The sequence below is a fragment of the Chroicocephalus ridibundus genome, chromosome 14, assembly GCF_963924245.1.
Source record: "Chroicocephalus ridibundus chromosome 14, bChrRid1.1, whole genome shotgun sequence".
Taxonomy (NCBI): domain Eukaryota; kingdom Metazoa; phylum Chordata; class Aves; order Charadriiformes; family Laridae; genus Chroicocephalus; species Chroicocephalus ridibundus.
In genome coordinates, this window is record NC_086297.1 from 3,756,947 (window position 1) to 3,784,661 (window position 27,715).

The 27,715-nt window shown below is 70.1% G+C and overlaps 1 protein-coding gene across 1 annotated transcript; it reads right to left on the bottom strand.

The window, feature by feature from the left end:
- Positions 1–1,137: 1,137 nt before the first annotated feature.
- On the bottom strand, positions 1,138–27,687 carry BAHCC1 (BAH domain and coiled-coil containing 1). Its single transcript, XM_063352053.1, has 27 exons — positions 27,405–27,687; positions 26,501–26,817; positions 18,267–18,446; positions 17,046–17,168; positions 14,882–16,597; positions 14,694–14,799; positions 14,384–14,592; positions 14,102–14,260; positions 13,352–13,545; positions 12,611–12,968; positions 11,791–12,528; positions 10,440–10,624; positions 10,168–10,304; positions 9,848–9,949; positions 8,802–8,916; positions 8,474–8,717; positions 7,842–8,006; positions 7,395–7,720; positions 6,836–6,943; positions 6,481–6,743; positions 6,308–6,383; positions 6,119–6,227; positions 5,911–6,033; positions 5,652–5,825; positions 3,966–5,113; positions 2,401–2,637; positions 1,138–2,320 (listed from the first exon to the last, which is right to left on the bottom strand). Exons 2-27 carry the CDS (start codon positions 26,658–26,660, stop codon positions 2,114–2,116), a joined length of 7,662 nt encoding a protein of 2,553 aa, XP_063208123.1. The 5' UTR covers positions 26,661–26,817; positions 27,405–27,687; the 3' UTR covers positions 1,138–2,113.
- Positions 27,688–27,715: the final 28 nt, after the last annotated feature.

Consider the following 27,715-nt stretch of genomic DNA (forward strand, 5'->3'; position numbering starts at 1 on the left):
GGCCTCTGGTTGGCTGCCGCGCGGCCAATGGCGGGCGAGCGCTGCCTGCCCGTCTGGGCCCCACGTGGGGGGGGGAGCGCTTTGCCCCGCCCCCTCCGCGGCTTCCTGCTGCCTGCACCCCCCGCCGCCTGCACCCTGCCTGCACCCTGCCTGCACCCTGCCTGCACCCTGCCTGCACCCTCCCCCGCCCGCATCCCCCCTACCTGCACCCCCCGGCCTGCATCTTCCCCCTTCCCCCTGCCTGCACCTCCTGCCTGCACCCCCTGCACCCTCCCCCTGCCTGCATCCCTCCCTGCCTGCATCCCCTGCATCCCCCTGCCTGCAACCCCTCCACCCTCTGCCTGCATCCCCCACCTGCACTCCCTGCCTGCATCTTCCTGCCTGCAACCCCCTCGCCTGCACCCCCTGCATCCCCCACCTGCACCCCCTGCCTGCAACCCCCTGCCTGCATCCCCCTGCCTGCACCCCTGCTGCCTGCACCTCTCTTACCTGCAGCTTCCTCCACCCCGTAGCATCCTCCCCCCCTGCAGCTTCCCCGCCTCCTCCGGCAGCCTCCCCCTGCCAGCATCCTGCCTGCATCCTGCCTGCATCCTGCCTGCAGCCTCCTTCCACCCTCCCGCAGGCTCCTGCATTCTCCCTCCCCTCCTCCTGCATCGCTCCCGCAGCCCCTTCCTCCCTCCTTCCTCCATCCTCCTCCTCCCTCCCACCTTCCATCCTCCCCCGGTCCCACACCTGCCCTGCCTGAGCAACCCCCCCCCCCGCATCCTCCATCCTCGCTGCAGCCCTGTGTCCCCCCCACAGCTCTGGGGTCCTCGCTCCAGCCCTGCCTGCATTCCCCCCCCATCCCTCTCTGCACCCCCCCCATCCCCGCCTGCGTCCCCCCCAGCCCTGTTTCCCCCACCGGGACGGTGCTACCGGGACAGGGTGGCACAGAGCGGGGTGCCCAGGGGGGTTTCACCCTCTCCCCATTGCCCTGCAGCCCCGGCACCCTGCCCATCTCCTGCATGCACCGAGCTGGGGAGGTCTCTGCAGGTGCCCCGTGACTGGGGGTGCAGTGGGGGGTGTGTGTGTGTGTGTGTGTGTGGCCGTGCCGGGAGGGAAACTGAGGCAGAGCAGAGAGCAGAGCCAGCGCCAAGCAACGGTTCATATATTTATTCATAAGCCAAGTTATCAATAAAAAAGTTCCATACTAAAAGGCCTTTACATAGAGTTTGCTGTTCATAAAACCTTTGTGTTTTTAATCCTTTTTTTTTTTTTTTTGCCTTTTTTTTTTTTTTTTGCCTCGTTTTTTTTTTGTGGGTTTTTTTTTTTTTTTTTTTAGTGTTTACACTGGAAAAGCCCCCGCCGCCGCGCGGCCTGTACACATTTACAGCGCGGGGCAGCGGCGGGCAGCGGCGGGCAGGGCTCGGCGGGACGGGCCAGCGTCCGCCGGCACCGCGGCCACCCCGCTATTGCACTGGGACCCCCGGAGCGGGGTGGGGGGGCGTGGGGGGGGGGGGGGGACCAGGAGAGCCGCCCCGACAGCCCCCCGCCACCATGCCCGAGCCGCGCCGGGGCCCGAGCCCCCCCGCCCTGCCGCCGCGGCCCCCCTATATACAGAGCTCCCCCGCTGTCCTCGTCCCAGCCAGGCTGGGGGAAACAGTGCACTGAAACGGAAACGCGACCCCCCCCTTCGCCCCCCCCACCCCAACCCCCCCGCCCCATATTATTATTAATATTTTTTGTTGGTGGTTTTGTTTTTTTTGTTGTGGATTTTTTTTTTGTTTGTATTTTGTTTGGGTTTTTTTTGTTTTTTTTTTGTTTTGTTTTTTTTTTGTCGGTTTGTCTGTTTTCCATAAAACTTCCCGGAAGAAATACAATATTTACACGCAAAATAAATAGAACAACACACCTGATTTCTGCTTTACCTGCTGGCAAACAGTCAGAGGTACTAGGGAAAGTATGGCTTGTAGGGGAGCCCCCCCCCACCCCCCCCTCCCCTCCCCGCGCCCCCCGCGCTGCCCCCGCTTCTGTGTCCCCCACCCCCCCGCCCCGGCCACCCCGGGCTTTGCATAATCACCGGGAAGGAGCCGGTCCCTGTCCCCCTCCCCACGCCCGGGGTGGGCACGGGGGGTCAGCAGAGGATGGGCACCCCGTCGGCGGTCACCAGCCGGCCCGTGGTGGGGTCGTAGGTGCCCGCCAGGTAGTAGAGGTCCTGCCGGTCCTGGTACTTCTTGCTGCGGGTCATCTGCTCGTAGTGTTCCCGTCCCACCACCTGGCACTTGTGGGAGATGGTCTGCACGTCGTTCTCGTCCTCGTGGCACGACTGGTACAGGGCGTTCTGCAAGGGACGACACGGCGTCACCGGTCGGTCGCCCCCACACCGGCGTGCCACCCCCTGGGTCCCATCCCACCCCTCACCTTGCCGTCGCTCTGCCGCTTGCCCAGCTTGGTCTCCTCGGGGTGGTAGAACCACTTGACCTTGACCACCATGTTGCTGCCCCAGGACTCCCACATGCTCTCGATGCGGCCGATGTAGGGCAGGTTGGGCCGCCCGGCCGAGAGGAAGACGGCGCAGTCCCCGATGCGCAGCGTCTCCTTGCCCCGCACGATGGCCTTGTAGAACAGCTTCCGCGCCTTGCCCTTCATGCCCCGCCGCTGCGGGGAGAGGAACGGCGGGCGGTCAGGGACGGCGCATGGACCTCAAATCCCCGAGAGCCCCTGGGCAGCCGGGGAAAGCTCCCCCACAGCACCCATCCAGCCCCGGGCACCCTGCAGGCACCCTGCCCTGGGCACCCGAGTGCCACAGCCGGTGTCACCTGCACTGGGCACCCTGCCATGCACCCTGCCCTGTTCCCGACACCCTGCTGCACCCATGCACCCTACCATGCACTCACGGCCCCCGTCCCATGCACACGGGCACCCTGCCGTGCACCCACCCCATGCACCCTGCCCCGGGACACAGGCACGCTGCCACACACACACACACACACACACCCTGGCACTCTGCCCCATGCACCTGCATGCACGCACCCACCTATACACCTGCACCCGTGCACCCTGCCCTGTGCTCGCAGACACCTTGCGTGCACCCATGCACCCCTCCCCATGCACCCTGCTGCATGCACAGGCACCTTACCATGCACCCATGTGCTCTGCCCCATGCACCCTGCCATGCACCCATACACCTGCACCCATGCCCCATGCCCCCACGCCCACGCACCTTGCCCTGTGCACACAGGCACCCTGCCAGGCACCCATACACCCTGTGCCATGCACCCTGCACCCTGCTGTATACCCTTGCAGCCCTGCCTCCTGCCATGCACCCCTACACTTGCTGCCATGCACCCATGCATCCTGCCCTGCGCCCGCTCACCTGCATCCGTGCACCTACACCCATGCACTCCGCCATACGCCCATCCACCTGCACCCATGCAGCCCGCTGTGTGCCCGCACACCTGCACCTATGCGCCCTGCACCCAGTCCCACGCACCTGCACCTATGCACCCTGCCATATGCCCATACGCTTGCACCCCTGCCTCCTGCCACGCGCCCTGCACCCATACAACCTGCTACGCACCCACACCTACGCACCCATGCACCCCACCCCATGCGCCTTGCACCTATGCACTCTGCCATACACCCATACGCCTGCACGCCTGCAACCTACCATATGCCCGTGAACCCGCACCTATGCACCCCGCACCCCGTCCCATGCACCACGCACCCTGCCGTATGCCCACACACCTGCACCCATGCGTCCTACCATGCACCCTGCACCCAGGCATCCTGCTATGCTCCCATGCCCCCGCCCCTACGCACCCGTGCACCCTGCCATCTACCTGTACCCACGCACCCTACCACATGCTCATGCACCCGCACCTATGCACCCTGCCCCCCTGCCCCCTGCCATGCACCCACACCCCTCCACCCATGCCCACTCCTTCCCCCAGGCCGTGCTGAGCGGCGGGTGCCCGTGGCCGTACCTGCGTGGGGTTCCCCGACCACCTCCAGAGCTGGCGCGCGGGCAGGAAGGCGGAGATCTTTGGCCGGTTTTCCACCGAGGGCAGGCGTTGCCTCCGGGAGAACTCTTTGGCTTTGGAGAAGCTGAGGGCCTCCTTGCGCTTGAGCTTGGCCTTGGGGCCGGCGGCGGCGGCCTTGGTGAGGAAGCAGCGCTGGGGCGCGCCGCCCTTGGAACGCAGGGCCTCCGGCTGCGCCAGCAACGCCGGCACCGGGTGGGAGAGGCAGGTCTGGAGCAGCAGCGCGGAGTCCTCATCCTCGGAGCTGTAGGAGGAATCCTCGTTGTCGGAGGAGCAGAGGCTGGAGGTGGAGATGGAGCCGGAGCTCGAGGAGGTGGAAGAGCCCGAGGAAGAGGAGGAAACCGAGAGGCGGGTCATAAAGCGCGAGGGCACGTCGGCGCCCAGCTCGCCCGCCTCCTCGTCCTCGTCCATGTCCGAGTAGGAGCTGTGGCAGTCGCTGTCGCAGTTCAGGGTGAACTCGGCTTGGCCCGAGTATTTCCGCAGCGCCAGCCCCACGGGCAGCTGGTGCACGGGCGCCCGCCCCTTCCTATCCTTGCCAGCCAGCGCCGCGTGGGCATAGCCGTGGCTGGCCAGCGGCCGCTCCAGCTTGGCCCCAAAGTCCTTCTCAGCCAGCAGCAGGGCCTTGCAGTTCTTGTTCTTGGGGGACGTCACCCCTTCGTGGTCCAGCTTGACCAGGTACTCACTGCCTGCCTTTCGCCGGCTGCTTTTGCCCATTTCTGCCTCCAGCCGCTCGGCCTTCTTGGAGCGCAGGAGTTTCTGGGCAGCCGGCAGCACCAGCCCAGCCCCGGCCCCGAAGGAGGCGTAGGAGCTGGCGATGCGGCTGAAGGAGTCGGCCCCGAAGCCGTTGCCGAAGACGGGGGCGGCGAGGTGGTGGTGGTGGTGGTGGACGGGGAAGATGGCCTCTTTGGCCCGCAGCTTCTTGGCGCTGCCGTTGACCTGGAAGAGGTTCTGCAGCACGGCCGTGCCCTTGCCGGCCGCCTTCCGCTTCGTCTGCGCCACCGCCGACCAGCTCAGCAGCGGCCCGCCGCGCCGGCCCAGGAAGGGGTCGCCCAGAACCGGCGCTTTGCCGCCCGACAGCACCTCCGCAGCCTTGCCTGGAGGGAGACGGGTGTCAGGAGGGGCTGGTGGCCACGAGGGAGGATGGACAGATGGAGGGAGGGATGCTCCGGGATTTGCCCCTATCGCTGCACATCTTTCCCTGCAGCCTGAGCTCCATTCCCCCTGCACCACCCCCTTCCTCCATCCCCAGACCCGCAGCTTTCCCTGCATCCTGAAGTACCTCGCTCCCAACCCCCTGCACCCCGTCTTTCCCTGCATCCCTCTCCCTGCCTGCATCCCTGCCTCTGATCCTCCCCCACGCTTTTATCCCAGCACCCTTCCCTGCATCCCAGCACCCTTCCCCGCATCCCCTCCCCTGCCCGCTTCCCTGTGTCCCACCATCCCTTTCCCATGCCTGCATCCTTGCATCCTTCCTCTATCCCCTCCCCTGCCTGCATCCCAGCATCCTCCCCTGCATCCCAGCGCCCTTCCCCGCATCCCCCCACCCCTCACACCAGTGCTGCTGGTGCTGCCTCCCTTGGGCACCCCAAGGGAAGGTGGTCCATGGCTGGCAGCACCCCCCCCACCCCATACCGCTTTTCTCCTTGCCGGCCGCCTTCTTGCCCGAGTTCTTGGGGGGCTCAGGGCCATCGTGGCGATCGGGGCAGAGGCTGGGGGGCAGCTCGCTGGGGGGGGGCACGTCACTGCAGGACCGCTTTGTTCGCCGGCAGGAGGTGGAGACCAGCAGCGCCGGGGACGGCTCGGTGCCTGCGGGCAAAGCGTGGGGTCAGGGCCAGCCCTGCTGCCCCCCCGACCCGTCCCCTGCCTGCGGCGCCCCCCCCAGCCCACTCACACTGGATCTTGAAGTCGGGGGGCAGCAGGCGGATGTTGGAGACGGCGATGTGCCCTGTGTCCCCGTCATCGAACTCCACCATCACCGCCTCGGGGTCATCCTCCTCCTCGTCGCTGGAGGAGCCTGCGGCACCAGGAGAGCTGTCGGGATGGGGCGGGGGTCCCCGACATCCCTCTGCCCCGCCAGCCGCCCCCTCGTCCCCCCTCACCTCGCACCACGTTCCCCGGGTAGAGGCAGCGGGATTTCTGGCTCCAGTAGGCGCAGACGCGGGTGCCCGGCGGGAGGCTGCGTCGCGACTGGGGCCGGACGTCGAGGACCTGCGAGGAAGCGACGTGCTGGGCTCTGCGGGGCGCGCTGCCCACCGGGACCCCCGCCCCGGCCCCCCCGCCCCGCTCACCGCCTCCTGCAGCAGCTGCTCCTGCGAGTAGATGCGCTGCCGGTTCCCCCGCTCGCCCTCGATGATGATGCTGTATCTGGGGAGGGGGCACAGAGGGGGGGCTCAGCGCCCACCGGCCGCCCCAGCATCCCCCCCGGCAAGCGGCAGGGACCCCCACCCTGGCGCCCACTCACATGTCAGGGGGCTGGATGGTGCGGACGCTGCCGGCGTAGAGCAGGCTGTCCTCCTTGGGGATGAGGATGTGCAGCCCGTCCCGCAGATCCTCCTTCTGGATGGCGCAGGCGTGGGGCAGGGGGGAGCGGCGTCCCCCCCGTGTGCCCCCCGCCAGGCAGCCCCCCTCCTCCTCCTCCTCCGAGAAGCTGCTGTTGTCGTCGAAGTCGAAGTCGTCCTCCACGGTGAAGCTCTCCAGCAGCTTGCTGACCGCCCGGCCCTTGCACTGCGGGAGGGGGAGCACAGGGTGGGTGGGGGGCACATGGGGAGGAGAGGGGGGGTCCATGCCAGGGTAAGGATCCGGCCCCCGCCTCTCACCTGCTTGGCGGCCACTTTGCTCTTCACCTTGGCCAGCTTCTTGCCCTTGCTCAGGATGGTCTTGGCGCTCCGGGGGGAGAGGGCCAGCGAGAGCGCCCCATTCTTCCGCTGTGGGAAGGGGGGCTGAGAGCCGGCAGACGGCCCCCCCCACAGCGACCCCAGCCCTATGGGACCCACCAGTGCCTCCCAACCACCCCGGCCCCTGCACCTCATGGGCCCATCCGCGCCCCAACCACCTCAGCACCCCCAGCCCAGGCGCTGTTGCCCCACAATGCCACCAGCCTGTGCAAAACCTGCACCCATCCCCCTGCACCTCATGCTCCCGTCGGTGCCCCCCAGCTCCAGCAGCACCCGCAGCCCCTGCACCCATCACTCTGCGCCCCACGCTCCCGCCTGAGCCCCCATCCCCACGGTCCCACTGGTGCACCCCAACCACCCCAGCACCCCCAGCCCCTGCACCCATCCCCCTGCACCCCATGCTCCCACCTGAACCCCCATCCCCATGGGTGGTCCATGGGGGGTCCATGGGTGCCCCCCACCCTCTGCCCCCCGCGCTCACCCTCAGGGCCGACTGCAGCACCTTGCTCTTGCGCGTGGCCTTCTTCAGCCTCTCGCTGGCCAGCCGAGCCCCCTCGTCCCTCGGCCCAAAGTGCCGGGGGTCGGTGCCGGTGAAGAGGCTGCTGGCGGGGGCCGAGGCGCTGGAGCCGCTGGGGGCGGGTGACCGGAGGCTCTCCTTAGGCTTGGCCTTCAGCTTCTTCTTGCCGCCCTCCTCGCAGCTGCCTGCCTTCCGCCGCGCCGGCACCTTCTCCAGTTTGCCAGTCCCCGGCTTCACCGGCCGCCGCTTGATCTTCACCTCGCCCTCGGGGCTGCCAAGGCGGCACGGCCCTGCGGGAGGGGTGACAGGGCTCAGGGCACCCCGTGGGTGCCCACATGGCCCCAGCATGTGCATTCGGGGGGTCCCCGGCCCCTGTGTGCCCCCGGCATCCCTGCGGGGTGATCCCGTTACCTAGCAGTCCCTGCCTTTCCTTCTTCTTCTTCGCCTTTTCGTTGGCCTCCATTTTCACCACGGAGGACGGGGAGGGTCCGAGCACGGACACGGGCACCGAGGGCAGCAGGGACAAGCCCGGCTCGTCGTCACCATCCTCGCTGTCCGTGTCCTCGTCGTGCTCGTCTGCAAGAGGAGGTGGCAGCGATGAGGGACCCCACAGACCCAGGGGTGGCCCTTGCACCCCTCATGCCTGGGCAGAAGCTGCTTCCCACAAAGCATGGGGAGAACTGGGGCTGCTCCCAGCCCCGGGGGACCCCCTGGCACAAAGCACTCCCCCAACACCTGCCGCTGGATGCACCCTCCTGTCCTGGCCCCCCAGCACACTCTTTGCACCCCCAGCCCCGTGCTGGACCCTGCACCCCCAGCCCTGTGCTGAACCCCACACCCCCAGCCCCATGCCAGGCTCTGAACCCCCGGTCCCATGCCAGACCCTGCACCCCCAGCCCCATGCCAGGCTCTGCACCCCTATCCGCATGCCAGATCCCACACCCGCAGCCCTATGCCAGACCCCACACCTCCATTCCCGTGCCAGGCTCCGAACCCCCATCCCCACTCCAGACCCTGCACCCCCAGCCCCATGCCAGTCTTGCCTTTGAAGCCCGCCGGCTGGCGGGGGTCGGGGTCTTGCGGTTGGTACTTGGTGGCCTTGGAGCTCTTGGGCCGGGACAGCTTTTTCTGGATGCGGCCGCCGGGGTTGGGGTCTTTCCGGCGGAAGGGGCTGATGCCGGCGGGCAGCCCTTTGCTCTTCACCTTCTGCTTCAGCTGCGAAACCTTGTGAGCCACCTTGCAGGCCAGCTTGCCTTGCGAGCCGCTCTTCTTGCACCGCACCTTCTCCTGGGGGGCACAGGGAGGCTCAGGAGGGGGTCGGGACCCCCCTGGTCCCGGGGTGGCTTTCACCGGCGGCGGATCCAGACTCACCGGGGAGCCCTTGAGGCTGCTGAACGCTGCCTCGGCCAGTTTGCTCCTCTTCTTCTTGGGCTCGGGGTCCCCCCGCAGCTCGGCGCACAGCAGGGACAGGCTGGTCTTCACTGCCCTAGAGGGGAGCACAGCGTGGGCATGGCGCCCGCCGGACCCCCGGGATGGATCCTGCATCCCCTGGCAGGATCCTGCATCCCTGGCCGGATCTTACATCCCTGTCTGGATACTGCATCCCTGCCCAGATCCTGCATCCCTGTCTGGATCTTACATCCCTGTCAGGATCCTGCATCCCTGGCCGGATCCTGTACCCCCTGAATGGATCCCGCACCCCTGGCCGCATCCTGCGCCCCTTGGTCACCACCAGCCGCTGGCTTTCCCCCTTTTTCTCCCCCCCGCCATAACCTTCACTCGCTCACTAATGTTTTGTGACATAAAACCTAGAGATTAATTTTTTTTTTTTTTCCCTTCCCCTCCGTCTTAATTGAAGGAACCATTTAGCACAGATTTAACTGTTATTACCGAGCGGGGGGGCTGGGGGCCGCGCGCGCACACGCGCTCCGAGCGTGTTTGGACTCGCTCGGAGGATTTATGCAAATGGGCCTGTCGGGAGAGGCAATTTGTAGCAGAGAAGGACAATTATACAGGGCCCGGGAGTGGGGAAACGGCTGCGCCGGGCGGCTAATGGGTAATAATAAAGCGCCGGCAGCGATGAACGCCGCTGCAGCGTGACCAATGGCTTTATACGGCGCAGATAAAGAGGCTTTTATGCAACGCTGCTCCCACGGCCGGCGGAGGGGGGGACACACGGTGCTGCCGCCCAGCCGAGCCCCCCCCTGCCCCAACACCACAAGTGACTCGAGAGCAGGAGCGCGCCGGAGCAAGCAGCCGGACCCCCCCGAAACGTGGCTGCTGCTGATGGGGGGGTGTGATGCGATGGGGGGTCCCGGAGCACTGCCACCCCCGCGGCGAGACGGCCGGACCCCCCGGCAGCAGGGCTGGTGGCCCATCCCCGGGGACAAGGAGGGCACGCGGCGCCGGTCACTCACTTGACCTTGCGGCTCTCGGCCCTGCCCAGCGTGCTGGAGTGCTTGCGCTTCCTCGGCCGCCCCGGGCCACGCCGCGCCGGGCTCCGGGAGCTCTCGTCACGCCTGCAGCCGCGGCAAGACCGGGGGCACCCTGAGCTGTGCAGCCGCCGCAGGCAGTGCCCCTCCACCGAGCCAGGCTGAGGACGGCCCCAAACTCATCACACCGGCGACCGCCACTCCTGCTCAGCGGCAGGCGCTCCCCCCCTGGCCTCCCCCCTTCCCATGGGATGCCTCCCCCGCCCAGCCCCCAGCCTCAGGACCCGACGGGGACGGGGACGTACTCGTGGTCATGCCGCCTCTGCAGCTTCACCAGCTCCCGCTGCTTCTCCTTGTAGCGGCGCTGGAGCTCGGCCAGCCGCATCCGCACCTCCACCTCCTGCGTGTTGAGCTGCTCGATGGCCGCCTTCAAGGGGCAAACCTGAGGGACGGGGGGGGGGGGGGGGGGGGATGGGTGGGTGGGCAGCTCGCAGCGCCGGCAGCCTCAGCCCCTGGGCTGAGACCAGGCACAACTCATCCCACCCCCTGCCCCCGCCGCACGCAAGGAGACACTCACGGCCTTGGTTTTGGGCGTCCAGGTGTACTTGCGGCGGGGGACACGGGCGCGGGGCGGCGGGGAGGTGGGCAGAGGGCTGAGCGCAGGGGGGCTGCCCTCCCGGCTGGCTGCCTCTACCAGTGACCAGGCGGCCGCCACCGTGGCCAGGTTCTGCAGGTTGAAGGCCAGCAGGTCCTCGTCCTCCCCTGCCGGGATGGGAGGTCAACGGGGCTGGCGCGGGAGGTGCCCAGGACCCCCGCACCACCACATGCATACTCTCGTGCAACAGCCCGTGCACGTGTGTGCACGCCACGGTGGCACCAGGACCGGCTGTTGGAGGGGTGTCTATGGGGCAGGGGGTGCCGTGGGGCGCGGGGACATGCTGTGGGGTACCATGTATGAGCGGGGTGCCCCGGGGTGGCCGTGGGGTCACGAAAGGGGTGGTGGTGGGCACGGGGACAGTGCACAGGGCGCTGCGTGCATGGCACGGCCAGTGTCCCCAGGCGGCCGTGGGGCTGCGGGGGGGGACAGGCGTCAGCGGTGGCCAGCGATGAACTCATCAGCGAGTGGAGCCAAGGCCGGGGCTGGGAGGGACGCGGTGACGCACCCCATCTGCAGCGGGTAGCGGGGCCCCATGGCCCCCCCCACACCCCACAGCGTCACGGCCACCGGCAGCACCGAGCACGCGGGGCCCCGCCGTCACGCGCCCGCCGCAGCGCTGGGGACGTGCCAACAGCAGGACGGCGGCCATCCCCGCCGGGGCCCCCGGGATTCCCTGGGGAAGCCGAGCTGGGAGGGAATCCCGGCGCCTGCCTGGAGCCAGCGCTGGAGCAGAGCCCCGGAGATGGCCCCGGGCTGCGAGCAGGGCCCCGGCTGCCGGGCACCGCACCGCACGCAGCCTGCTCGCGCCCGCGCCGCATGCATGCATGCATGCATGCAGCCCCCTGCACTGCCGACGCACATGCAGCCCGGCGCTGCAAGTGCAGGCTCAGCCCCCCGCCATGCAGATGCGCACGCGGCCCCCAGCACCAAAAAATACACGCGCAGCCCCCCCACCCCAGGCACCGCTGGCGTGCACACAGGTCCTGCAAGAGCAGCCCCGCTCCTGCACGCCCTGCACAAGCCCCCCCACCGCGTACGCACTGCATGGCTGCCCTGCTGCATGCCCTGCACAGAGCCACGGACCCCCCCGCAGACCCACTGCACGACCCCCCCTCCCCGCCTCGGGCAGGCAGCACCGAGGGCTGGGGGCACCAGGGCACAGAACCGTGGGACAGGAGGCACCGGCAGGCAGAGGGCACGGCAGGGTGGGGGGCGCTGGGAGGACAGGGTGCTGGGGGGCAAGGGGGGGGGACACCAAGGGGATACTCACCTTCCAGAGCCAGGTCGCAGCGGCGCTGGCGCAGCTCCAGTTCGGCGAGCTCACTGAGCAGCGCGATGCCGGGGATCCCTGAGGCGTGGGGGGCGGGTGAGGGGGGGGCCGGGGGGGGCTCCCCGGGGGACCCCAGTGCTGGCAGCTCCCCCAGGTCGATGCCGGCGGCGATCAGCACCTCCAGCCCGCCTGGGCAGCCCTGCTGCCCACCGGGGCCATCACCATCCTCCTCGTCACAGCTGCCCTCTGGCTCTGAGCCTTCGCTGTCGCCTTCCTCCTCCTCCTCCTCCTCCTCCTCCTCCTCCTCCTCCTCCTCGGTGGCAGGGGGCAGCGGGGAGGCCCCCACCGCGGGCACCGGGTGCTGCTGCTCCGGCGGGCTCTGCTCCGGCGCTCCCTGAGCCACCTCCCGGCACACCCCGAAGGGCACCGGCACCCGCTCCTCGCTGGTCCCCGAAACCGGGGCTGGCCCCCGCTCCCCGCAGAGGGGTCCCGGGGCAAGGAGGAGGTGATGACGGTGCAGCAGCACCCCGGGACCCTCGGTCATCGTCCCCCCTGCCGGCGGCTCCCGCGGGGGGCCTGGCTCCCGCAGCACCTCTGCAGCGGGGCTGAAGGTCCGTGACTGCTCGGGCTCGGCCGGCGGCGAGCTGGCGTGCATAGTGTCGGGGTCGGCTGGCTCGGCGGAGTGCGCCTCGGAGAAGCCCATGCCAGCAGCGGGGTAGCTGTACCCGGGGGGCAGGTCTGCAGGGAAGCAGGCAATGCTCAACAGGGACCCCCCCCAGCACCGCAGCCACCCTCCTCTTCCTTGCCGCCCTGGTCCTACCTGGCTCCAGGGACTTGGGGTAGTCGCGGGGCGGCTGTCCCTCTCCACGCTTGTCCTCGCCCTCGCTGCCCTTGCTCTGGACGGGCAGGGGGCTGTCAGCTGGAGAGCGAGGGGCCACGGCGGAGCTGGCGGTGGGGCAGACGGGTAAAGTGCAGGGGGCCGCAGGGAGGGCCACGGGGCACTTGGCCGGGTGCCGCAGGGCCGGAGAGTGGCAGCAAGGGGACAGCTTGGGGGGTCCAGGGGCCGCCGAGGACAGGCTCTTGGCGGGGGGATTTAAGGCAACTGCTTTGTGGGAGGGTTTGAGGGGCTTCTCGGGACCCCCATCCTCCAGCTCCAGGGGCTGCTCCTCCGGCTTCCGCTGCGGGGGACACGGAGATTGGCACACACCAGCCCCACATCCCCGCCCAGCACCCTACAACCCTGCCCCGCAGCCCAGCCCTGCATCCCACACTCCTGCCCAGCATCCCGGAGCCCTGCCCAGCATCCCACAGCCTAGCCCCTGCCCTGCCGCCTGGTCCCAGCCCCCCCCACCCTGCCCTGCATCCCCTTGCCCTGCCCCACGTCTCACACTGCAGCATCTCCCACCCCAGCCCCACGTCTCCCACCCCAGCCCCATATCCCCACACTACACCCCAACCTCAAACCAGTCCCGTATCCCGCAAACCAACCCCACATCCCATCCCACAGCCCCGCACCCAGCCTCCCCTCGCCCCCCCCCACCGCCCCCAGCCCCACGGGCACCTGGACATGCGCCTGGCGCTGGATCTCGAGGGCCTGGGCCGCCCGCTGCTGCTGCTGCAGGGCGTAGAGCTCCTGCTGCCGCAGGAACTGGGAGCGCGAGTAGACGGGCAGCTGCCCCGTGTGCTGCAGGTGGGCGCTGGGACCCCGGCCCGGGTACATCGGGGGCCACAGTGATGCCTGGTCCATCACGTCGGCTGCCGGCGGTGGGGGGTCAACCAGGGACCCGCCTCGGGGTCACCCCGCAGACCCCAGCAGTGCCACCGTAACCCTGGCAGTGCCCGCAGGGACCCCATCTCCCACCCCTGCACCCCCAGCAGCTACAGGGACCCCCGTCTCCCATGCCTGCACCCCCAAAAGCACCCAGAGGGTCCCCATCTCCCACCCCTGCACCCCAATCCCACAGTAGCACCCACAGAGCCCAGTCTCCCACCCCTGCACACCGAATTCCAGAGCAGCACTCAAAAGGACTTGTCTCCCACCCCGCACCCCCAGGAGCAGCCCCAGGGCCCTCATCTCCCACCCTACACCCCCAGCACCACCCACAGGGACCCATCACCCTCCCCTGCACCCCCAATCCCACAGCAGCACCCACCAGGTCCCCCATCTCCCCCCCCTGCACCCGCAAAATCACCCACAGGGACCCCACCTCCTCCCCACCAGCACCCCCAGCCCCAAACCCCGCAGCAGTGCCCCCAGGACCCCCCAGAAGAAGGTGGGGGTGCCCACGGCCATCCCCCGTCCCAGCCTCACCCAGCGTGTGGGGGGTGCCATGGGCGGGGGGCTCGGTGGGCAGGATGACGAGCTGGGCGGGGGGGTCCTGGGAGAGGGGGAAGACGGGCTGCATGGTGCTGGGCATGGAGGCGGGGAAGGCGGGCGGCAGGTTCTGGTGCAGCGCGGGGTGGCCGATGCCTGCGGGGCAGGGGGGAGCCGTCAGCGCTGGGGATGGGGGGGGCAGCACCCCACTACCGTGGGGGTCTGCACCCAGCCGTCCCCACTCCCACAGCTCCCCCGCCATTTGCCAGCGGCACTGACCGTAGGAGTGTCCCCCCATCCAGATGGAGGGGCTGCGGGTGCGGGGCAGCCAGTGCGTGTGCGCAGGGTGGGCATGGCCGGCGGGGTCCCCCCCGAGCTGCCCCGCTGGCAGCGAGGAGCCCCCGGCGATCATCAGGTGGGGGGTCAGCTCCCCAGGACACCCCCCCGAGGGGTGCATCCGGGCGAACTCCACCAGATCCTTGTTGTCCCTGCGGGAAGAGAGGGGACATGGGGCGTGGGGCAGAGTGGCACCATGGGGACCGGCCCCAGCTGGCAGGGACACCCCGGCCCTCCCCATCCCCACACTTACTGGAGAAGGAGCTCTCGCCCCGGCAGCCCCAGGCGCTCCTCGCAGAGCCGGCCCCGCTCCTCCTCTGCCTCCAGGTCGATGAGGTGCATGGGCCGCGCGGTGCCCGCTGTGCCAGGGATGGGACAGTGGCATCAGTGTGGCACCGCCGGACCCCCCACCACCCCCCTGGCCCCCTCCCCGGGCCCTACCTTTGATGCCGGCGGCCACCCGACCCTGCCGCCCGGAGCCACCGCCGCCGTAGGAGGGCTCGGGGCGCCCCAGCGTGTCCTTCTGTCGCGCCACGGCCACGGCGATCCCGACGGGCGGCTGCCGCACCTCGCCCTCGCCGGTGGCCATCGCGTCGTGTTCCCGGCCGCGGGCGCAGTCCGGCCGCTCCAGCTCCGGCTGCCCCTTTGCCGGGGGGAACTTGGCATCCTGGTGGGCGCAGCTGCCCTTGACGCCCCCCAGCCCCACGAAAGGGGGGCCCTTCTGCCCCCCCAGCAGTGCCTGGTTGCTGTATTTCAGCAGGTTCTTCATGGCCGAGACCTCGTCCGGGGCGGCCGGCACCTCCTGGCCCAGCACTGAGCCCTGAGTCATCAACGCAGCCTGCTGCAGACTCGTGCCGAAGGGGTCCAGGTAGGGCCCCTTCCGCTCCTCCGCCACGGCCAGGGGGGGGGCCTGGCCCTGCACGCCCCAGGGGGGCAGGGGGGGTCCGCCGTAGCCCAGGGCGCTCAGCTCCAGGGGCTTGCGCTTGCCCTCGGCGCCGGCCGCCTCCGCCTCGGGGTGCTGCTGGTGCCGGATCCGCGCCACCTTCTGGGGAGCCGGCCCGGGGGGGTTTTCCTTGGGGGGTCCCTTCTCTAAAGTGCAGCAGGAGGGGCCGACCCGGACGCCCAGCGGGTCGGGGCGGGCGGCGCGGGAGCAGTCGGGCGCCGGCGGCACCTCGAAGTAGCCCTTCTCCAGAGCACCCTTGGGTGCCGGGCCCCGTCCGGCAAAGGGGGGACCCTCAGCCGTCCCCCCACCCAGGTACTCCAGCCCCTTCAGCCGGGCGCCGGGACCCCCCCACTCCAGCCGCCGCTCTGCCGGGCCCTCCGCCTTCAGCGGGTGGTGGAAGGGGCCGCCGTACGCGGCCGGGGGCTCGGCCCCCACCTCGGCGTGCCGCTCCTTGCTGTCGGCACGCTCCAGCCCGCCAGCCTCCGCCGTCACCTGGAAGGAGCGGCTCTTGTCCGTCAGGTGTCCCACCGAGGGCACCAGCGTGGCCCCGCTCAGCTTCAGCTCCCGGCCGGCCGGCTCCGGCAGCGGGCACAGCACCTCCGGGCCGGCGTGCAGCTGCAGGCAGGGGAAGGAGCCGGCGGCGGGGCCGAGCGGGGCCGGTGCGGCGGGCACGGCGTAGGAAACGGCGTGGTGCAGCATCTGCCGCCGCTCCACGCACTCGCCGTAAGGCTGGGGGGGCACCTCGGGGGCCACTGGCTCCCGCTCGCCCCGGCACGGCTCCTTGGCGCTGCAGCGGCCAGCGCGGGGCAGGGCGCTGCCGGCGCAGCTGGGCAGCACGGCGCGGCCGCCATCGCCCTCCAGCCCCTTGGCACCCAGCAGGCAGGAGGCGAGGTGCTTGGGGCGGCCGTCGCCGGCCCCCCGGGGGGGCAGCCCCTCTTTGCAGTGCCCCTCCGGCGGCACCGGCAGCACCGCCTTGTGCCGCTCCTTGGGGTCCTCTTCAGGTGGCCGCTCCTTGGGGTCCCCCTTGCCCACCTTCTCCTTGCCCGCCAGGAAGCGGTCGTAGTCCTTGGGGGTCTTGGGCAGGGGTCCGGCCTCCCGCTCCCGGCTGCAGGAGCTGGCGGGGGGCCCGGGGGCGGCGCGGGCGATGCCAGGGAAGCCGTGGCCGGTGGGGAGCAGGGCGGGCTGGGCAGGCAGGTTGCGCAGGTAGAAGTTATCTGGAGGGGAGGGCGACGGGTGAGCCTCCCACGGCCCCCTCGCCGAACAACGGTGGGGGTCCGGGCACCCGGGGCTGCGGCCGTGCCAGCGCCGGCTCCCTGCTAACGAGGGGAGGAGCGCGGGGGAAGGCATGGCCTAATTAGCTCCATTTCCCACCCAAACAATGTTCCCTATTAAGTGCCCGCCAAAATATTGTGAAAAGCGAGAGCGGCAGCCGTGGCTGGGCTGAGTGCCCACCACCTTTTGCCCGCCGGCCCCGCTCCTCCCCGGGGACCTGGCGTTTGCTCCCCCCGCCCCAAGAGCGGGCACTGGCACCGGGGACAGGTGCTGAGCCCCCCCACCATGCCTGGCTGGGGACACGTGCCCCCCGTGGGGGACCCTGACCAGCCCCGGAGGCTGTGGCGTTGCGGCGGCACCGCGGTGCTGTGCCGGGACCCTGGTACCTGCCTTTCTGGCTCTCGTAGAAGCGATGCTGGCCATAGAGGACGTTGCTGTTGCCGTGGTGGTCCAGGTGGCTCATGGGCAGGAAGGTGGAGGCCAGACTCCCAGAGAAGCGGGGATACCCCGGGGCTGTGGGCACGGTGGTCAGGGGGGGCCAGGGTGCGCTTGCAGGCACACAGCCCCCCGCAGCATCCCCACACCATGCCATGGCACACACCGCACCGCAGCAGCCGGGACACACACCGCTCCGGCTATAAATGCTTTGCTGGAGCCTGTAATCCCCTCCAGGCCAGGGACGCCCCCTCCCGCCCTGGGAGCTGCCGCTGGGCTGAGACCCCACAGACTCGTGGCAGCAGTGGCCGTATCATGGCAGCTCAACACGGCCCTTGCAGGCTTGTTAGCCAGCGCGCTCGGGCGGGCTGTCCATCAACGGCGGGCGTTGTGCTGCCGGAGCCGCGTGCGCTGCCGAGTCCCGTCCTCCCCCCCCTCCCTCCGCACCCCCCCGGCACGCAGCGCAGGCCCCGGCACGCCGGGAGCCAACTGGCAGCCGGTCAAACTACCAGCTGGGCCGGCTGCCAGGGCCTCGCGCCAATACCACCGCCCCGCTCCTTAACTCTGTCGGCCCTCGCTCTGGCCGCTCAGGTGGGGACGGGGACGCTGGCGTGCCGTGGGGTGCCACGGGGTGCCGGGCTGTGGAGAACCCCCGCTCCCCACCGTGCGGGGTGTCGCTTTAACCGGAGCTGCTCGCCATGCTGCAGCCGGCCCCAGCACGGGGGTCCCTGCTGCAGGAGGGGAGCGCAGCCCCTGGTTCATCATCACCAGTGACACGAGCTGGCCTGGCCTCAGCCCGGCTCCTGGCACGGATCTGCAGCCCGGTACCAGCCCCTCCGGCCCACCCTGAACCCACGATTGCAGGGGGCTGAGCCTGGTCCCCGTGGACGCCCAGGGGGGTCTGTGGGGCACGCTGCCGGCTGTGCCCCTGCCGCCGCCACCCCGAAGCTCACTCACTGCCTGCCAACCGCGTGCCCGTGCCGGCCGGCTGCCACGACCACCCCGTGTGCCCGCGCCTGGGAGGTCTGAACCCCGTCCGCGTGGGCGCTGGCTGGATGTCACCCACCAGCACCGGGCAGAGCCCTGGCTGCTTCCCGACCACCCCGAAGGGACACCCTGCAGGGACACCCCGCAGGGACACCCTGCCCACCCGTCCCTGCCCCGGCGTCCGCTCACCTTCGTGGGAGTGCGAGAACCAGATCTGGGAGGTGCCGGAGTGGGGCCCGCGGAAAGCCGGCTCCGGGGGGGAGGCGGTGGGGCCGGCGGGGTGGCTGGGTGCCCCCGAGCCCAGGCTGCTGCTCAGGAAGCCCCCCATGAAGGAAGAGGCGGGCGCGTTCCCCATCAGGCCGCTGCCGGCTGCGGTGGGAGAGGAGAGAGTCAGGGAGGGCTGCCCGTGCCCCCGCTCGCACGCCCACCCCGCCACGCTCGCTTGTGCGCATACACGCTCGTGCACAGCCCATACAGCGTGTGTGCATCCCTCGTGTACGCACCCTGCTTGTGCACGCACAGCCCTCGAGCACACACGCCTCTCGTGCCTGCACGCCCCGTGAGCACGCGTGACCCTCGTGCGATCACACCCCGCGTCCATGCACGCCCCCCATGTCCTCTCAGCCCCACGGGGCTCGCACACGCACGGGGACGTGCAAGGCGCAGCAGAGCCGTGTGAGGGGCACCGCTGCCCTGCCCCGACCCCCGTGCATGCCCTGGGCACACACGCGCGCCAGCACACGGGAGGTTTTGCACTCGCATGTGCCTCCCCACACTGCTGCTCTCCCCCGGCTCCAGCGGCAGCTGTGACCCGCTGCGGGACAGCGGCTGCCCCCGGTGCCAGGACGAGCCCGACCTCCCCGCAGCCCGGGCTGTGCCGTGCCGTGCCAGGATGAGCTGGGCCACCCCCCTGCCAGCACAGGCAGCTGCCAGCCGCAGCAGCCGGAGCCCTGCCAGTGCCCAGGAGGCGGTGGCAGGAAGGTTGGGGACACAGGGACAGCCGCCTGTCACCAGGGCAGCAGCTCCATGACACCGCGGGGGGGGGGGGGCAGATCCATATGTGTAGGCATGTGTGAGCACATCCGTGTGCACACGCGTGTGCAGGGAGGGGCAGGCGTGCGGGGAAGACATGGGAAGCGTAGGGCAGGGGGCAGCCCCCACCCTGACCCCAGTGGCCTCCTCCGCAGCCTGACGGCCAGCACCCCCTGGGGACACCCAGGCCAGTGCTCCCCACCCCGGCCGAGCCGTGAGATCATGGTGGAAACATCAGAGCCGGTGGCCAGCGGCCGGGCGGGAGCTGGCGGGGGGGTGGGAAAGCACCGTCCACCCCTCGCCGCGTGGCCCTGCGTCCATGTGTGTGCCGACGTGGGCTGGCGGGGCTGCGGCCGGCACGGCACGGCTCAGCACGGCACGGCTCGGTGCGGAGGAGCCCGGGCTGGCCGGCCGCCCGGCCGGGGCAGGAAGCGATGCTTTGCTCTCTAAGCCGGCCCACGCTCCCCGGCTAATCCCTCCGGGATGCCTCTGGGATGAGTGTCGGGGATGTGGTTTCAGGCAGCTCGCTCCTTCCTGCGCCGGCCGGGCAGGGGCTGCGTGGGCCGGGGGCACGGCCGCTCCCTGCCCGCGGCCCTGGGAACCGGCACCGGGGCCGGACGCTACCCCCCCTGCGCTGGCACACACCACAATGGCTGGGGACGTCCCGCCGCCCGCAGCACCGCAGCTCCACATCCCGGGGGGAGTCGTGCCCGCGGGCAGCCGCCCCGGCGTGCCCCCAGCCCCGGCTGTGCTGGGGGACCCCGCCGCGGGGTGTGGAGCCGGCAGCGTGCCGGGCGGCTGTGCCGGGCAGGAAGCCGAGGTTTCCAGAACGAGCCTTTTCTGGAAGCTGTGAAACAGGCTGTAAAAAAATAACCGCCCCCCTCTCGCCGATGGCGGCGGGGCCGGGCTGGCGCGGGGTGTCCCGGCGGGGCTGGCGGGGCCGCGGCCGCGCTCCCCACACCTCCCACCCGCTGACTCACACGCACTGGCACAGACGGATCCCCCGGCGCACGCTGGCCCCGCGGCCGCCTGCCCCGTTCCCACCCGCCTCGCACGCCCGCCCGCACGCTCACCCCAGCCCCTCGCACGCTCGCACCCTGTCCTGCGCTGCCACGGCTCGGCATGGCATGGCACGGCTCGGCATGGCACAGTGCACAGTCAGGGAGCAGACCCCGGCGCTGCCCCCTCCCCGGCTGCGGTGCCGGTGAGGACAGGGAAGGGTTGCCGAGACCGTGCATAACTCATCTCACGGGTGAGCAGGCAGTGCCGCAGGAGCCCTGCACTGGGGTGGGGGCAGTGCCGTGGGGTCGGCTGCCAGCACAGGGCAGATGGGCAGGGGGTCCCACCCTGGCCCCCCCAGCAGTCCCCCCGGCAGCGTCAGCCCGGGAACTCCCTGGCCGGGCTCCCCGCGGCCAGCACCGTGAGTCAGCCCCGCCGGCACCGCTCCCGGCTCGGGCTCTGCTGGCGAGAAAATCCCCAGCACCGGGAGCCAGCGGGGAGGAAAGGCTGGTCCTGGCAACGGCCCCCCCGAACTGCTTTTTGGGGGCTCTGCACCTCGGACCCACACCAGAAACTCCAGCAGCTCCAGCACGGCCACACAGAAACTGTGCTGGCCACGGCCGCCCCACAACCCGGGTTTGGGGCTGGCAGTGCCCAGGACCCCCCCAACTGGGGCTGGAGGGAGGCGGCAGCTGGAGGAAAGGGTTAATTATGAGGGAAATCACCGACAAACCGCAGGGGGTGTGTGGGGGGGAGGCTGGCCCAAAGCCACAGTGGGTCACACGTGTGATGATCATGCCAGGTCTCAGCACAACAGTGTTGGGGGTGCAGAGGTGGACACTGGGGAGACCGGCGTGGGGGCAGCGAGGGGTGCCCCCCCCCCCCCCCCCCCCGCCCCAAGCCACTCTTCGCCCCCGCGCTGAGCGCGGCACAGATGTGCTGGGAAGATGGAAAGTTTCCCCCGCCAGCAAGCGGGGCCAGGGCAGGCGTGGGGGGGCCGTGGCCCCGAGGGGGGGTCACTCCGGCCACGGCTGCTCTGGCCTGGCAGGTTTCTGGGCCAGGAGCCGGCAACGGGATCCCCAAGGAGGCAATGCCGGGAAAGGGAGGGGGTCCCCGGCCCCCCCGTCCAGGACACGGCTCCGGGAAGGTGGGGGCTGCACCCCCTGAGCCCCCCCAGTGCAGGTGCATGGCTACACCCCGGTATTTAGGGGCTCCGTTTCGAGGAGGGAGGTGGGGGAGTCGCAGCCCCTCGGACACACCCGGGTGAGGTGACGGTCCCCCACGTCCCCGCAGCGGCGGGGGGGACGTGCGCGGGGCGCGGGGTTGGGTTACTCCTTCGGCTATTTCGGGGCTGGAACATTCCTAGCGGGGCCAGGGCCGCGCGCGGAGACATCGGGAGCTGGCAGGGACCCTCCCGCACCGCGTCCCCACGACCGGGCACCCCGCGGAGGTGCCACCCCCAGTCCCTGACCCAGGCAGGGGGTAGGATGCAGCCCCCAGCCCCCGCCATGCGCTTTGCAACCCACCCAGCCCCTTTAAATATTTGGCAAATAGGAAATAAGCGTAATATAATTTCCTCGGTGTTATAATTTAAGATTAATCCATATTGTTATGGCACTAAATAAATGCTGTAATATTGAAATGCAGTTCAAATTAGCTTGACAGAGTGCCAGAAGTACAATTAAAACGTTATCCGATGGGTAATCACACGGCAGTCGCTCCGCGCTAAGTGCCACTCGCAAGCTGTCGGCTTTCGGCGGAGGGAAGGGGGCGGCCAGGGCTGCCGAGGGGCTGCGCGCCGCCGCACGCTCGCCGGGGCCGCGGGCGCTGCGCACACCGCTCGGCGCACGCTGCTTGCACCCTGCCGGCGTGGCCGATGCACGCGGCTTGCACGCCCTTCGCCGGGACGGGACGGGACGGTGCTCGCGGCGCGGTGCACGCTCAGCGCGTGCTCGGCGCACACTCGGCGCACACTCGGCGCACGCAGCGCTGCTCGCACGGCTGGTGCGCGCGCGGCTCGGCAACTTGCACGCTCGATGCACGACTTGCACGCCGGACGCACGCGGCATGCACAGCCCAGAGGCCATTTTGGGAGCAGCCGTAGGCCCAGCATGGTCTGGGACGGCGGGGAAGCCAGGGAGGGCCCGGGGGGGTCCCGGTGTCCCACCCCACACAGCCCCATGGGGGCCTGGTGTCCTACGGAGGTCAAGCATGTGGACCCCCCCAGGGAACCCTCCAAAACTCGTGGCCCGTGGTGACCCTGCATCACATGCAACCCTGTGCAAAGGGGCTGCCCGTGCAGGGAGCAGGAGGGAGAAACCCCAGGGGGTCTGCAAGGTCTGCGCTTCTCCCCCCCCTCCCCACCCCAGGGCTGGGGGACCCCAGCACCCAGCGGGGTGGGATTCTGCCCCAGGGGGATGCTGGGGGGCAGGCAGGGGGGCAGGAGGCCGGGGAGGGACAGGCAGGGCCGCACTGTGCCCATCTGTTTTGTTTTACGGAGCGGATAAAGAAGAACTCCAAGAATGAGATTATTGGGTGAGTGTTTATTTACTGCCAGGGCGGAGAGGGGGGGGGAGACCTCGGGGGGAGCGCAGCCCGTGTGAATCTCTGCAGAGTCACCAAATCGCCAAATCCTGCTATTTTTATTTTCCGCCGTAACTCCCCGCTCGGCTGTTGCCTATAGCTGCCATCAGCACCCGGAGAGGAACCGGCTCGGGGCAGGGACGGGGACACTCTGGGCTGGGGGGTCCCCAGGAGCCGAGGTTGCCCAAGGGGGCACCCAAACGCTCCGTGGAGCCCGGCTGCACCCCCAGTGCCGGCTCAGGGCATCAGCCCTGAGCTCACCGTGCATGCGCTGCTGGGCCTACGGAACGTGGTGGCGGCACTGCCGGCGGCACGGTCCCCAGCCCCCCCAGCATGGGACCCCCCCAGCGTCAGACTCCCCCAGGGGTGCGGGGACAGGAGGCAAAGGCCAGGTGCTGAGACCCGGCAAAGGCTGAGACCCCCCGCACTTTTGGCCATCACCACGTTTCCCGGCGGTGACCGGGACTCGCGGCAGCTGCCGGTTGTGCCGCGCGGCCGCTTCAGGCTGCTGGTCCCCCCGGGCCCCAGCACGCAGCGGCGTCTCCGCACGGATCCAGCTAATTGCTAACCAACAGACGAAACCACTCCAGGGTAATTCCACGGGATCGGGGGTTCTCCGCATCCTGCGCTCCCCGCCGGACACAGGTGCGTGTGTCCCACGCCGGCACAAGCGTGGCTAACGAGGAGCAGACGAGTTAATCTCAAAATCTGTTTTAACTTTGACACCTACTTTTTAAAATGCGGCGCATGCGGCGGTGTGGCCGGGCTGGCACGCGGTGCCGAGGGAGGGGAACGGGGAGCCCCCGCGCCACAGCCGTCCTGGAGCCGTGCCGGTGCTGTGCCGCGGCCTCCCAGCCCCTGCTCAGACCCCATCCTCCCTCATTCATGAGGAAGCTGCGATGCGGAGCGGCTGCAGCGCTGGCACCCGGCCCCGTGTCACCACCCTGGCCGGGGGCCACCGTCCCCACCTGCCCCCCGCCATCCACTCCCCCCCAGCCACGCTGGGGCACCGCGCAGCACCGGCCTCAGCCCGGCCTGAAACTTAATCCAGGGAGGGGGACAGCTGCGGGAGCCCAGCCAGCCACCAGCGCCACGCCGCCGGCTCACCGCACCGGCCACCAGCACGCACACCCAGTGCCGGGATGCACACCGTGCCGGGATGCACACCGTACCGGGATGCACACCGTACCGGGATGCATGCCGGCACTGCCACAGCCAGGCTGCAAAGCACCCGCACCACGACACCAACCACCACCAGCGTGTAAAGTGCCAGGGCCAGGCTGCAAACCGGCACCGGGATCCAAAACGGCACCAGGATCTAAACTGGAACCAGGATCCAAATCGGCTTCAGGACCCAAACTGGCTCCAGGATCCAAACCGGCACCAGTTGGCAAAGCACTCCCACTGGGGTCAAGCTGCACACCGGCACCGGTGCTCCTGGCAAAGCCCGGCGCTGGTGCGAGACCCCCATCATGGTTACACATTGCCACGCACCGAGGGCTCCGCCGCGGTGACAAACAGCCCGCCGCGATCTCAACTATATATTAGTCCATAAAAACGTCAGAAGGGCAAAAATTGAGGCCCCGGCGTAAAGCATGGGCTCGGCCGAGCCTCTGCCAAAGCTTCCCGCGCCCCTGCCCGCCGTAGGGGCATTGGGACCCCCGGCCCCACTCGGCACGGGGTTTGGCACGGGGCGGTGGGACCACGGCCCCCAGCCAGGCTGTGTCCCTGGCAGCGCCGCCACGGGGGAGCGGGGGCTGCACCCCGGCCCGGGGCTGGGCTCCCAGCACCTCCGGGGGTCCCCGTCGTGTCCCCCCCCCCCCACTACCGAGCCCCCAGCCCCAAGCAGGGCCACGGCTCCCCGCGCTCCGGCCCCCAGCGCCGTCTCGCGCCGTCATTTGCATGGTCCCGGTGCCAAAACCAGACGCAAACCGAAGCATTTGTTTGCAATAACTGCGCAGCCCTGAATTATGGCTTTAATAAAATCAAGCTAAACAGTTTTTATCTCCCCTTCCCAGGGCGGCCTCCGGCCCCCGGCACTCGGCAAAGGCTCCTGGGAGGTGTAGTCCGGCCGGGAGCCATTTGGGGGAGCGTGGCCGAAGCCCCCCCTGGCCGGTGCGGTACCCCGGGGCTGCCGCGTGCCGCACCGCCACCGCCGCGGCCGCCCGGCAAACCGCGGGCTGGCTTTATTTGCTGGGTGGGGTAATTATCAATCATCAGCGTTAATTACCGCTCCGCGCGCTGCCACGGCTCCCGGCCCCGTGGCACGGCCATGACGGGGGGGGGGGGGGGGGGGGGATGCCGGGGTGTCAGGCCCAGGGACCCCCCCCTCCCGCTGGCCCCGTCTCCGCACTGGGCACGGAATTATCATTTTTATTCGCTCGAGCAACGTTCCCGTAGGCGCGGGAGCCTCTGAGCGCGGCTCGCCGGGATCGGCTCCGGCTGTGCCGGCCCTGCCAAAGCCGGGAATATTTTTAGCTCTTTCTGTTGTTGGGTTTGGCTTCTCTCTTTTTTTTTTTTTTTTTTTTTTTTTTTTTTTTAAGGCGAGTTTCTGCCGGAGTATTTTTAGCCTGATCCATGTTATTTTAACAACCTCCGTTGCATTTGGGCTCCCATGTGTCGCCCAGGCCCCGGTGGGTGCGAGGGTCCTGCCGCCGCTGCCGTGGGGACATCGCCACGCCGAGAAGCCAGAGGGAAGCCAGCGGCACCCCAGCGCCGGTGTCCCCCGGGGATCCCCACCCCAGCCACCCTGAGCCGGAGAGGGGCTGAGCCCCCACCCCGGTCCCCCACCCTGGTCCCTGACCCCCATCGGGGCCCCCCGTTCCCCAAAGCCGGGGGGAGGCCGGGGTGGCCCCCCCCAGCCCGGCGGTGGTCCCGGGGGGGGGCCGGTTGCAGCGTGGGGTTCGCCGGCACAAAGCGAAACCGCCCCGGCCGCGGGCCCGATCCGGCGCCGCCTCCCCGGCACCCCCCGGTGCCCCCCGCCGCCAACCCCCCCGCGCCGGCCCGGCCGTGCCCCCCGCCCTAATCCACGCACTAATTGTAATCCCATTAAAGCAGATATAATTTTATTAGTATTCACAGCTCATCAAGGCGGCGACAATAACCGGCGCTGCCGCCGTGCCGCGGCGAGAAAACCGCCGGCGGGAAGCAGGGGGCCGCCGGCAGCACCGGATCCGGCCCCGCTCCCGCTTCGCCTCCACCCCAGAGCTTGGCGGCAGCAAACCTGCACCCCGAAGTCCCCCACCCGTGCTGCGCACCCCGCCTTAGGCACCCTGCACCCCGCTTTCACCCCGCACGCTGCCGCAGACAAAGCCGCGCGGGCGGCGTGCGACGGTGGGGCGGCTGGATCCGGTGAGCCCCATGCCCGTGACGGTACGGTTGGCCGCGCTTTGTCCGTCCCCGGCTGCCGAGGCGGCCGCCCGCGCTGTGAACCCCATCATTGCACCCCGGTACTCAACGCCGCGCCGGGGCTCGCCTGCCGTTGCCGCCGCCGCCGCCGCACCGGCCCCGCGCATAACGGCCGCCTTGTTCGCCCAAAAATCGCTTCCTTGTTCAAGCACCGGGATCGCGCCGGGCCAAACCGGGGGGGGGTCGTGCACCGGCAGAGCGGGGAAATGCCCCCCCCGTATGTGTGCGTGAGCCCCCTCCCGCGCACCCACCCCCAAAACCCACCGGGCGCGGTGACAGCGGGATCAGCACAAAGGGGACGCCGAGCCCTCCGTGCCGCGCCGAGCCCTCCGTGCCACACCGAGCCCCCGGTGCCCCGCAGCCCCCCCCCCCCCAGCCCCCCCCTCCGCCGCCCCTCTGACCTGTGTGCGTGGCCATGGTGATGGGCGCGGGGAAGTACTTGGTGGGCTGGAAGTGTCCGGGGGGCTGCACGGCCCCGCGCCCCGCGCCGTGCCGCTGCCCCGGGCCGCCCCGCTCCGGCAGCAGCCGCGGTGGCGGGGGGGCGAAGTCACGGCCCTCCATACCGGGAGGGGGGGGACACCCACCGGCCCGGGGCGCGGCGGGACCCCGCGGCGGCTGCTGGGCGCGGGGGAGGCGGCGATCCTCAGCGCCGCGGCGGGCCGGGCTGGGGGGCGGCGGGCCGCGCTCCGCGCCGGGGCTCCCGGTTCATCCTCCGCTCCTGGGGACGGGAGAGAACGGAGAGCGTGAGAGCGCGGCCGGGCGGGAGGGGGGGGGGGGCCCCCCCCCCCTCCCCAGCCCCCTTAGTTCCCAGCCCCCTTTTTCTCCGGTATCCCCCGTGCACGGTGCCCGGTTTCCCGGTACCGCTCGTGCTCGGTTTCCCCGCCATCCCAGGAGAACAGGCCCCCCCTCCATTTCCCCAGTATCCCCGGTTCGCAGTCCCCAGTTTCCCCGGTACCCCCAATGCACGACGTGTCCCGTCCTTGTCCACCCCCCCCCCCCCCGCCACCCGTTTTCCCGGTGCTCCCGGAGCGCAGCCCCGGCCTCCCCGTCCCGCTCCCCCGGAGCTCAGGCCCCGCTTCCCCGCCGCAGCGCTCGTCCTTCCTCCGCCGCCCGGGCCCGGTCCCCAGGCCCGCATTTCCCCGGGCGCTCGGGCTCCGATTCACTCCGATTTCCCGCCCACGGCTGCACGGACCGTATTTCCCGGTGCTCGGGCCCCGCTTTCCCCGCGCCCTCCCCGGCCTCCGTCTCCCGTTGTCTCCCCGGTGCGCGGCGCTTCCCCTCCCCGCTCTCCCCCGGCGCACCGACCCTCCTCTCCCCGCCGCCTTCCCCGCCCCGGCCGCCGCTCGCCCCGGTGCCGACCCCGCCGGTGCTCGGCCCCGGTGCCGGCTCCCGTCCGCCGGAGCCCGCCCGAAGCGGCGCGGAGGCCGCCCGGTGCGCCGGGCCCGCCGGGGCATTGTTCTCGGCAGCGGCGGGGCCGGCGGGCCCGATCCCGGCGGGGAAACGGCGGCGACCGGGGCCGGGCCGCGGCGAACAAAGGGGCGCGGAGCGGCGAGCGCGGCCGGGGAGGGCGGGGGGCGACGGGACCCCCCCATCCCCCGGGGCTGCGGGGAAGCGGG